The sequence below is a fragment of the Cygnus atratus genome, chromosome 7 (genome assembly GCF_013377495.2).
Source record: "Cygnus atratus isolate AKBS03 ecotype Queensland, Australia chromosome 7, CAtr_DNAZoo_HiC_assembly, whole genome shotgun sequence".
Lineage (NCBI taxonomy): Eukaryota > Metazoa > Chordata > Aves > Anseriformes > Anatidae > Cygnus > Cygnus atratus.
In genome coordinates, this window is record NC_066368.1 from 13,439,797 (window position 1) to 13,452,374 (window position 12,578).

At 41.6% G+C, this 12,578-nt stretch overlaps 1 protein-coding gene across 1 annotated transcript; it reads right to left on the reverse strand.

The window, feature by feature from the left end:
- Window positions 1–1,524: 1,524 nt before the first annotated feature.
- On the reverse strand, window positions 1,525–12,372 carry TAF5 (TATA-box binding protein associated factor 5). The gene is made up of 11 exons (XM_035547893.2): window positions 11,830–12,372; window positions 10,352–10,592; window positions 8,937–9,252; window positions 8,103–8,266; window positions 7,503–7,638; window positions 6,817–6,937; window positions 5,717–5,846; window positions 4,831–4,995; window positions 4,240–4,417; window positions 3,915–4,092; window positions 1,525–3,402 (listed from the first exon to the last, which is right to left on the reverse strand). The coding sequence occupies exons 1-11, from the start codon at window positions 12,353–12,355 to the stop codon at window positions 3,185–3,187; spliced, it is 2,373 nt and encodes a 790-aa protein (XP_035403786.1). The 5' UTR covers window positions 12,356–12,372; the 3' UTR covers window positions 1,525–3,184.
- Between the last annotated feature and the right edge of the window lie 206 nt (window positions 12,373–12,578).

The window sequence follows — 12,578 nt, forward strand, 5'->3', positions numbered from 1 at the left end:
TGCTTTATTGAAAATATGAAATGGTAAAACGAAGCAGACATACTTTTTTTTCCTCTATCAGAAATTATTTGTGGTGGAGATGGAGTACCTGATTCTTTTTGTGACTATTTTAACTCTTTTGCTGTTATAACACATCCTAAAATGACCTGGGCACCTGGTAGTAATTTAGGAAAGACCTCAGCATCATGACCATAACACCAAGCACACAGCTTACAGATGAGCAAAGCATCTCTGCGCTTCCAAGTGTTATGGTAGGTGGAACGCATGGCCTGCAGATACTTGCTTGTCCTGGTTGCTTCCATTTTTTATGTTCCCAGCTAGTGGCTTACCTGAAAACCATTACTTTTTCAATAATGTTAATGCAGTGCAGAATAGCAGACTGGCTTCTGCCTCTGTTGCCCGTGTTTTACGTAGAGCCTTTTTGAGTGAAAACCTCTCAACGTAGACTGATCCAATCCTAGTATACGTTTTTTTTTCCTTAAAGTGTATAAATGGGATTTGATGGTATGGAGGTGTTACATCTTTTTAGATCATGAGATCGAATTTAGCGCAGTACTTCCTGAGCACTCATTTGAGAGTATTTTGTCTTGTTCTTGTGAGCCATCTTAGTCAAGGGGTAAGGAGGGGGAGTAAGAGGAATTGGGGGACCAGAACAGTGAAATATAGGGGTTGTTTACTAATTACAGTATTTGAGCTTTTTCTGTTACTGGCCTCTCTTAAAGAGGTAACTGCAGCATGAAAATAGCTTGCTTTTTGCTGATACCAAACTGTTACAACCCTACTTGTTCACAAATAGTAACTTAAGTAGTTCAATACTACTGCTTTTCTGGGCACAGTATCTTAATGAGCTTTTCCTACCAGTTAGGTATATACAGCCCCTCTGTGCCCACCACTAAAGCTGCTCTGTCATGTTCTCTACCCACTGTCTTTCTATCCCTCAATATTCAGTAAAATTCAGCTCCTTAGTTTTCACGCTAGTGCTGACATGAATGTGATTATGCAGCACCGTGGCTCTTGGAAGGCTGCCAGCAGCAGGAGTTTTGCCTAGGACTTTTGATTCTCAAGCATGCTGCAAATACAATTCCTAAACTTAGAGCATCAGGAGATGGGCGCAGTTGCTTGGAAAAAAGAGAATGTAATTCAGAGAAATTACACAAGGTTCTTGTGCTCTCCCACTCTCATTGGTGTATTCTTAGTCATTTTTACATGCTGGCCCACCCTTCTGAATAAAATCTAGTGTCCTAATAATAGGAATAAATCTGTCTTATGTTTACACCAACTGCCTCTGCTCTATACAGCTTTCCTGATTGGTGGTGGTAACTGTAATACACGTAATTAGCTAGAATGTATCATCTGCCACTTGAACTAAATTTACATTAAACAGTTGGGTCATCAACTACAGCACTTCTGAACTACTTTGTTTCTCTCAGGAGAGTACTAACATTTATAAGCAGCATTCTTGCTTCCATTGCAGCCATCAAGGGAAGTATCTTCTCATAACATATAGTCTACGGACACAAGCTATGTGGTTTTAGTATTTATTATACTATCAAAAGTATAAAACTGTACAAAATACAAAGGCAGAATGTGGCAGTGTTTTCTTTAAGCTGTCAAATCTGTACATGCTTTCAGGTAACTTGCTTGATTCACTGTAATTAAATCCAACAGGTTGTATTGGGTGCTAGGAAATTTTGAGGTACCATTCCGTGCAAAAAAAAAAAAAAAAAAAAAAAACAAAAACCACCACACCTCAATAATTTAGTTAAAGAAAATACTTTGTCTTTAAAGAAAACTTCCAGGTGAATTTCCTAATGAATTTTCCACCCTTTATCTTGACGTTTAATGCCTCTAATGCACCTTTACTCCAAGGGTTAGAGTCAGAGAAAGGATGATAAGAGGTAGTTCTCCATTTATGTTACCTTAGAAATGTCAAATCTTGTTTTTCACATTTTCACTAGAGACTCAGCCATACAAGGGTCCATGCCCTTATTGTAAGTAAAAGGGAACACAAAACAGATTTCCCTGTGTAGAGCTTGTAAGATTAACAAAAAAAAAAAAAAAGGAGGGGAAGGGCTTTCTTTTGGTAGTGATGTTCCTGTTCAAAGACCCAAAAAGTTCTGTCTCCCAGTGCTTTGGCGTGTTTTACTTTTCCTTAGAAACGAAGCTCTCAGCTTTACTAGTTGTCCAGCAAGACTTACTGGGGTGGTTTTCTAGGTGGAAAGTATCTCATCAGCCGATGAGCTGTCCCTTCAAAGCTGATAATCACACTTAGGACTGGTTAAGCTGCTTGCTCTGCAATAATGTTTTGATGTCTTGTCCACTAGTTTTACAGTTTGATATACTAAACCATATGGAGAAGGGATGCAGGTTTTTGAAGCTCTTTTAGATCTAATAAGACAGGATTAATTCCCCTCTTTAAGAGTGGGTGAACCATTTCGGCTGTGCCTCAATCCCTTCTCCCCAACCCCCCTCCAACGTGTTCACACTGTATTTCTGGTTGCTTATCACGCAGCAGAAGCTACCTGTGAAAACAGAATAACAAGATCTGCATTTCTGATACCTCAAAAAAGCACAGGAGTTTGAAATCTTTTCAGGACTTGGTGCTTGGATGCATAAAATCCATATGTAACTTCTCCACAGTTCCCCACAAGCTTCTGCCTGTTGGGCCTATTTTTTCAATGCCCTATTTGTTGCTGTGATACTCTCACTATACCTGTTGCCCAGCCCAGGCTATAGTGAATTAAACTACATTCTTTTTCTTAATAGTTTTTACCTGTGCTTGAGACTGATAAAACATTTGCCAACCGTAAGTTAAGTGCTTTAAAAAAATCATTTGAGAACACATGCCAAGGCTGTTAACTTCCCAAAAGTTTCAGCAGAGCTCAACACCATCTCTGAGACAGCCATTTTCATATCCATACATACATATATTTTTTATCAAAAGCACCATGAAACAATTCCTTCCTTTAAAGCCACGATGATGTCCTGTCAATCTCCAGCATTTTCAAACTGTGGATAAATATGAAAGCAGAACTCAGAAGACGCTGCTTGAGTTAGTTTACATAGTTTTGTTTTTCCTGCAACAGACTGGTGAGGTCCACCTGTACAAGACATTCCTCCTTGTCTCACATCCTGAGGTCGCTACTGCAACAACTTGGCACAGCCAGTCTTACAGCTTCTCCGTTTACTGTGAACTGTAGGCTCCTGCAGCTAGTAGCAAGTTTCTGCGGGTAAAATGAAGGTGTACAACTGGGGTTGATTTGGTCATGTATGTACCTAGTAATAAGTCCTGAGAGTTTTCAGGCAAGTTTATATGTCCAGTGGCTGTAGTAAAGTCATCAGTTTCTAAATCTTCAAATGCTTTCACAGCATCCCACAGCCGAACTGTGTTATCCATTGAACCTTAAAAAAAAAAAAAAAGCAACAATTTAAAGTCTTTTGTGTACATAGAAAAAAGTTACATAAAAAGTTACAAAAGAGCAAGTCAGTACAACAGGAAAACAAGCAGCTCAAAAAGCAGGTTTACTCAAAACTGAATACTTAATGCCCTCAACCAAGGAAAACATGCTCTCAATCCAAGGGAACAGTTTTAACAAGCCTTGATCATAGTGAATGCACGTTACAGTTCTCACAATTGCAGCCGTGGGCCAGCCACTTCATGTCTGCCTTAGAGTTATTTCTGACTCCAGTCTCCTCCCCCTACACTACACACAGACCCAACCTTCACTCTCATCTAACTTGGTAACACCTTTCCATCAGTCCCTGGAATACTTTCTACCAGCAGTTTTAACTTGCTGCTTTTGCTTAAGCAAGTGATTTTCATTTGCCTTACTCGATTTAAGGAATCCAATATATTGTTCCACTTCATACTGATGGAACGCAACGGAAGCTTCATCGCTTCTAGTGAATTTTACCTGATGCTAAGATTTCCCCATCTCTACTGAATCGAAGCGCATAGATAGTGTCAGTGTGCCCTTTCAATTCTCCAACCATCAAGCCATGTCCAATATCCCACAGCAGAACTCTGCCATCTGTTGCTCCAGTAGCCAGGAATCGTCCATTAGGAGAAAATGCCAACGAATGAATTGGTCCCTGAAACAGACATTAGGGGGGAGGAAAGCCAAACTAGTTAAGTCTCGTCATTTTCAGCCAGTCAAGCTGTATTCATTCCAAATGCTACTCTTCAGAATCCCACCACAGAAATAAAGTCACTTTGACACAATGAGTGATGTGCCTTACCTTATGTCCAGTGAATATTCTTACACAATTCCCATTTAGAACATCCCAGAGCCGTACAGTCCTGTCTGCTGAGCCAGTGGCAATATAGTTAGAGTTGGGATGAAATCGGGTACATGTGACATCAGCAAGATGGCCAGCAAATATCCGTAAAGGCTGGTAGTGATCTGTTGCCCACAGTCTGAAAAAGACAAGCTTTATTAATATAAAGTGCCATAATAACGTTTAGAATCTGTTGCACAATGATGAACAAAAGGATGTAAGTAAGCAGCGGTTTCTTACTGAGCAGTTTACTGAATTAGCAGGATCTCTTCTGGAAAAGTACATTTTTCAGAAGGGAGAAATAAAGAATATTCTGTCATGGTTAGTAAACAATGAGAGAATACTTGTAACAGCCAAATAAGAGGACATTATTTCTGACGTGTGTTGAATAGGAAAAAAATACATTAAAACATTAATTTAGCCTTTTAATTCACATGAAATAAATGTTATTTCTTTTTATAGGTTAAGCTAGAGTATATGAGCTAATCACTTTCAGGGTTAATTCACCACAAAACTGACCTTGACAAGTAAAGAACTCATCTAGTTTCTTACCGAGCCACTCTGTCATGTCCCCCTGACACAAAGTAATATCCGTAAGGCGAGAACTGTGTATCCCATACTGGATAATTGTGTCCTTTATATCCCACCAAACATGTGAATGTTTGGAGACTCCACAATCTGACTGTGCCATCTTCAGAACAGGACAACAGATAGTTCCTGTAACAGGAGAAAGTATAGAATGTTGCATGTAAAACTTACAGACTGTATAACCATTGCATAAACTCTGTAAGAATTCTATGATAAGAAAAACTGTGCACTGGGCAGCTGCTCTTTAGCATGTCCCACATAAATGAGCATTTTGGTGAGGTAAGCCACAGTAAACAATTCAAGAAGAATCCAGTCCTAGACCCTTATGCCCAAAAGAGAGACATTTTGAATGTTGATGTCTAATTCTGATGATAAGGCAATAAAGGGCGGGGAAAGCTAGTCTTTGCTCAGGAACTCCATTTATGTGGAGGGAGAAAAAAAAAAAAAAAGACACCAGTAAACTGCTACACTATGTTATTTCAAAAAAATCTTAATGCAACTCTAAACTAAATGACAAGATTCCCTGAAAGAAAATTCATACCATGTTCACCTTCCCAATTCATAACTACAGATTCTATATTCACATTCACACAAAGTTTTCTTCTCAACTGTGTTTCTGTGATGGCAGTCTCGTGTAGCCACTTGCACATGAGCTATATTTTGGACGTTTAAACCTCCCTTATACTGCCCAGACTCTCATAATTACATAATGTTTTTTAATCTCTTATTTTAAAGAATATACGAGAATTGCTTTAACCTGGAGAAAGCTGGATTAAGAAGCGATTGCACCTCAGAGCATAGAATTAAGACTCAAGCCAAGTAAGCTAGTTAGCTTGTAAACTTATTTTACCTATCAGGACTGAAGCTGGTGCCATAGACAGGTCCACTGTGACCATACAAAATCTTCAACTCACTGGCTGTTTTCTCATCCATGATCCTCTCCAGGACATCGTCTGATTCTTTGTCGATTAGACTGAGGTCTGCAATATTTCAAAGTTCACATATCATAACTGCCAGAAGTTCAAAGACAAATGCCAGGAAAACATAATATTTTCTCTAAAAGAGGCAAGTACATCGTGAACAGGACAAAGCACCTTGGATTTGCTAATTTTGGAACATACAATGGCATTTACAACACCTTTACTGTTGTAAAAGGTGAAAATAATGTTTTACATAGTAATCACTCTCTCAAGTCTTCACTAAGGGATAAATTCGTCCTAATGTGTGCTGTTTTTCATACATATAGTGTTCAGCCTTGAGACACACTTCACGAGATGCCATATTTTCGTGTCTTTTCCCAGAAAGTTAATATACTACAAACATGCTTTTCAGGCAGTTTTGACAGCTGCACACGACGCAAAACTTAAAACAACTTTCAGTCTGTAGGCTGCTTTTTGCTGAACATCGCAAACACATTTCAGTTAAATACCAAGACTAAGAACCATTCACTTGGTATCTAGCTTCAAACGCAACACACTGCTACATACAGAGCAGAATTAAAGCAGCCTGGTTTTCATGAATTTACATAGGTGTTGCGGTACAGGATATTTTCCTTCATCTTTCTCAAAGTCCCACCCTTTAACTTCCTCCAGGGTACCTCTATTTTCTTCCCTAGATCCCCTAAACCCGACTGTCTCCTACACCCTATAGCGCCACCCAGTGAAGAAGCAAGATGGCTATTTCCACACTATTTACGGCTAGTTCAAACTGTGCTGACTACCTAGCAGCAGGTGTACACAACCAGATTTCTCATACCTTTAAAAAATATGTATATTTCTAATGGTAATGCATAAGATGCAATCACACATCTGTGCATGTATTGTCTCTTCAAAGTGACAACATCCAACTGCTGAAAACAACTCTCCTGACATAGATATCTCTCTCTGTTCGCAGAAAACACAGGCATCACAAACAGTACACGCTCATTTCGAGTGTTATAGTCTTAATTACCTGCTGCAGCTTTCACACTACGTAGCTTTTTCGGAGTCACAGACCACACTCTTACTGTAGAGTCAGCAAAGCCTCCTACAATCATGCTAGAGTCATCTGTAATATCCACTGCAGTTAGACCCTATACACAAAATAGCCATTTATGTTGTTTGTATCCTTCACAATGCATTTCAAATATTAATAAACCCTAAATGCTAATAAGAAAATTAACTAGAGTTATTTCCAAAAATTAAAGAAAGAGATTACTCTGGGATAGATTGAACAAAAGTATACATATATTTGAAATAAACAGATAAAAATTCTTGCACCATTAAAAATAAAGGTATATAAGTGAAGCACAGTTAATGTTGACAAAGCCGTACTTCTTCCCAGTATTTTGGTGCAAAATATCTACTGTATTCTGTGGAATACACTTAGGGCCACATAGGAAAAGTGAAAAAAAAAGAATTATGGCACTATCAGAGCAAATCCAAGGAATGTGGAAATGAAACTGCAATGAAACTGTGGAAATGTGTGTGGAAAAATGTGTGGAAATGAAACTGTGGAAATGAACTACATTAAATTTTCAATGCTTATTCCAAATATTCTGATAACCCTTGTCAACTCCATTAAGTCTTCTTTCTTAATAAAGGTGTTTATCATTTTGATTCCCTCTTTCATTTTACCCAAAGTCTTCTTTTACCAACCTGGTAAGCATTAAGGAATGTGTAGAAGCAGATGGAGGGCAGGCACTCTGGGCCAAGACGCACACGTCTGGCAGCTTCCTTCACATTCATTACTTTATCCAGTTTGTCAGAGTCTTTCAGTTCAGGCAGAGGAATTCTACAAGCACACATTTTTACGAACTAAAAGCACCTTCCAGATTGTCAGTTTAAACAGAGAAAGAAGAACCTTCCCATGCAACCCTATACTTCAATACTCAAATAGGAAAAAAAAAGAATTTGGAAAAATCAAATACTATGTAAAAGATTATCTGATGAGAAAAAGAGGTAATAACTTTAAGAATTCCAGACAGGCAGTGGAACAAGGTAAGTAATGAGTATGACCTGAAAAGATTAGCAGGCAATCAAATAAAATTTTATCAAGGAAAATCTAGATCAACTTGAAGGGCAAAGGCAGAGGGTTTTATGCTAAGCTTTCCATAACTTCCCTTAGAAGTCTTATGGCTAAAGCTGGCTACAGCTGAAATGGCCAAAGAGCTAAAAATGTCATGTAACCAGTCATGCAAATTTGGCATGACAAGACTGGATTTAACAAGACTTCTCTACAAATCGTTCCCTTGGTACCTGTTTTGGGGAGGAGCATTAGGGTCTTGTTTTTTACTTTTTGATCCTACACTATCTTTTTTAGGTTTTTTCTTCTTTGGTTTTCCTTCTTCATTTTCTCCTTCTTCATCTTCATCATCCAAAGGCACATCAAACTCTGGTTCTTTCAATAAGCCAAAGAACACCTGCAAGCCAATAAGATAGGTATGATGCAAAACTGTAACTGCTGCTCTTACTGAAAACTGATTTTTGAAATGGAAACTCTTTAATGCTATAGTCAAACAATAAAGCTGCCCTTTTAAAACTGGTACGTTTAACATTACTGCATACACTACTGTTAGCCTGTAACAAGTGTAGTACACGTTCTGCTGTTTTACCCAACAACTAATCTGGACAATTCTAAGTTCTCCCCTTACTTCTTAGCACTCCCCTAAAGCAAAATCCCTACAGCTCATATATTTGGTCAAGTACTGTGACACTACACTATCAAGATCTACACGAACAGTCCTTGCAGTAACAACTGGCGGTAAGAATTACTGCTGTTGTACAAGAGGAAGCCAAAGACACAGGTGTCCACGTTAAAACTACAGAGTGATTCCGGAGTTTAAGTCTAGGTCAGTGAACAGAATACAAAGTTGTCTCTCACAGGGATTCAACAGTTTCTTCTACGTGACACATTTTGATCTCTCTACTGGGGCCAACAGCTATTTGTACAGTTCTTTTCCTTTTTTCTGTTCATGTTGTCTTTTAAGATCTCAAATGACAATAGTCAGTCTACACTAAGTAAGGTGTCTTCCTGAAAAACTACTCCAGAACTGTTCCGATAATAAAAGCACAACAATCTTTCCCTCCTACCTTTGCTTTATTTGCCTCTCGTTTTGCCTCCCCAGCCAAGCTTCCAACCATGGCATCTATCTGTTGTTTACTTCGAGGCATTCCATCAAAGATATCAATGTAGAGATGTTCCTGAACAATGTTCCAGATCTGATTGTTCTGCTTTTCCTGCAGATGCCTCTTCAAGAGTTGGTAAGAGTCCCGGGAAATACGCAGCACAAACTTGCTCGTTCGGAAATCCAGCATGGTCTCGTTACCTTTCATATGTTCTTTTTTGGTTAAACTAGATAATACACGGAGGTCATCCTGGTAATAACACTCCTGATCCCCATGAAATCTACAGAAAAAAAAATAATACATGATAGGAGATGACGTTCTTGTAATAAATCTTGTAAGTGCACATTTATTTACATCACTTTAACATAAAACATATATAAGTACCTCTTGGAAGCTACTAACTATATATGGAATTATTTTTCTAATAAAATAAATTTAATCCTGGGGGGAATAGATCAGTGACTTAACTGTATACAGCTAAAGTATTCAATGGGAGAATCTCAGCGAAATTTATACGCACAAAGGGTTGCGTGAAGTAAATAGTTACACTGACACGTTTATTTACGTAAATGAAACCCAAATTTGTGGTATCACAAAGTACAAGGCATTTCTTATGTAAGACTACCTGGATGCACTTACAGTTGATTCATTATATAAATATGCACATTTACCACTGAGTATGTTTCTCACTCTCCACTCACATTATCTAACAGCTGACGTTTATCTAGAGAAAACAAGCCTTCCATTTTTATTCAAACCATGTTATAAAATACTCGCTGCAGGAAACGTCTTAGCTACTTACAGAACTTTTTTTGCTGACTGTATTTGGGGGAAAAAAAGTTACCCTTTTGAGCTGAAGTATTTCATAACCAGTCTAAACCCAGAAAGCAGACTGAATTTAAGATTCTCCTCAAGCGATAAAGAAATGAAATATTGTAAAAGCATAGAAAATGGAAGATTAGCTATAAATTAATTCCTTTAATCCTATTAGAAGGATTTCAATATAGATACTATGACATCGGCAAACACTTATGGCATACATTGCTTTGTCATCTCAGTGCAATTTTATACTGCTAGAAAATGAGCCCACCATCTTTCCCTACAGCAGCATCATCTCCTCGTTGACACCTTGAAACAAGGTGCCATAAAGACAGCTCAAAATCTGCATGGGTATAGTTCAAATGTAGTTTGCAGAACTTTCTAACACAGGAGGTTGGAAAAGGATTAAGAACAATTACAGTAATCCACAGTACCATTAGTTCAGATTCCAAATCCCTTCAGCATTAAAGAATAATGCGTGCATACACACCCCTTAAGCTCAAACTTAATAAAAGAAGCGAACGCCAAATAACGCAAATAAACAAATGAAAATAACTTACCTTTCAAAGAAAGACTTTGCCTCACTCTCGTGCTGATTGTAGACCAACTCCAAGTACATGTGCACAAAGAGAGGATAAAACAGTTGAGACAATTCAGCTCGATGACAGTCCAGCGAGCACTCAATGAAGTTTTTTAATCCACTGTAGTATTCCTCATACAGGGTGGGGTCCCCCTGCTGATTGTAGGCGGACAATACTGCGCTCACATCTGGCTGATCTTCCACAACAACACCTCCTCCAACTGCAAAAGCATTTAACAACAGCTTGTAAGGCTGCCTGACAGAGCTAGCAAATATACAGAGGCTGACAACAACTCTGCTAAGGTGAGGCACTCGAGCAAAACTGAATATTAAGTCTTGTGCTTGTTCAGCCTTACGTTGAAATGCTACAATTGAGATGACAGCAGTATGTTAACTACAGTCCATCAGCCTATTCTCCAAGCACCCTTTGCCATTTTTCGTGTTTTCCCTGTCAACAGTTGCCTATAAGGTATCTAACATAGTGCCTAATTCATCTAAGATAAGTGGAAAGAAGCCACCGTCATCACCAGAATCAGCTATCTTTACAGCAAAGACTAGAAACTGTCAAATGAGAAGCTGAATCTTTCTAAGCCTGTAAAATATATCCACTATAATTATTTTATTTCTAGTAACCAAACAAATGGAGTTCATCAAGTGAACAAGAACACTACAGAACCATTACACGGCAATGACTTTTTGTCACTTGCTAATGCTCCATAGCAGTCATCAAAGACCTTCCTTGCTTTGTTTTCTGTATTAAAAAAAAAAAAAAAAGACTTCACACTATACACTTACTTGAACTCAGATACATCAGTTCCCAAAACACTTTCAATATTATACAAAGCTGCCCTACAAAACACCTTGAGTAAAAGTACTTAGACTTCAATTATCTGTAGGACATTTCAAGCAGCTGGCAACCCCATAGATGAGAAACGTTTAAAGCCTCCTCTATAATTATCTTATGGCTCTTTCTTCAATATGCAGCCTGTACATCAGGACTGTGGTCTTATCCCTGCAGCCACATCCTGGACCATCACCTCGAACTACAAAGGAAACATTTATCCTCTTGCAATGCAGTTGGCTAAGACAGGATGCACAGACAACGGGAAGCACCCTTCCCTTTGACAGTGCTCCCTTTAAGTATGAGGTCCCCTACCCTTGATCCCTTCCTCCAGGAGGAGCACCCTGAGAGATCCCAGTCTCTTCCCAAGTTGTGTGGGGGACTGATGGACCCGGGGGACCCAGGGTTTCCCACCGACGATGAAGCCTAACCCCCGGGGAGCGCCACCCCAGGGGAGGCACAGCCTGACCCCTCTCCTCATGCCCTAGCATCAAGGAGAGCCCTCGAGGCTGCGGGAGGCGAGGGCACCCCAAATCCCCAGGGGGCCCCGCTGGACTGGGGCAGCCTCCAGCTCCCGCCCGGGACAGCACCGCCCGCAGCTCCCGCTCGGGCCCCACCTTTCCCCGGCGGCACGGCGGCGGCTGCCGCTACCCCGGGGCTGGCAGAGGCGACGGTGGCGACGCTGCCTCCTATCGAGATGGCGGCGGCGGCGGTGACCCGGTTGAGCAGCGCCTCGCTGCCGCCGGCATCCCCCTCGCCGCCGGCTGCTCCCAAAAGGCCGGCTCCGGTGGGGCTGAGGGCAGCGGCTCCCAGGTCGTCGCCGAGCAGCCGTGCTTCCCGGCGGAGGATCTCCTCGGACTCGCGGAGGTTGCTCCGCCGCAGGAACTGCAGCACGGCCACGAGCGTCTGCCGGTCCAGCGCCGCCGGGGAGGCGGCCGGGCCCGGTGCCGCAGCCTTAGCGGCGGCCGCCGCATCCCCGCCGTTCCCCGCCGCTTCCCCCTCAGCCGCCGGGGCCGGAGGAGCGGCGGGGGCTGTGGCGGCGGCGGCCGGGGGAGCGGCGGCGGGGGGCTGCGGCGGCGTCCCCGCCTCAGGGTCGGACTTCACCGCCGCCACCTCCGGCGGCTCCTCAGCTACCGCCGCCATCTTGCATCGCCCCCCATTCGCCGCCGGCGGGCGGCCGCCGCAAGGCGCGGACGCTTTTTGCGACAGTCAGGGCAGAGGCCGGGCGCTCGCGGCTTCGTTTTGCGGCGGTGCCAGGGTGGTTTACGGCAGCGGGGTGAAGGGCTGGGGGAGCGCTTTGCGGGGCGGGTGCCGCGCCGCGGGTGTCCTGGCGGACTACAACTCCCAGCACCCCCCGCGGGCAGCC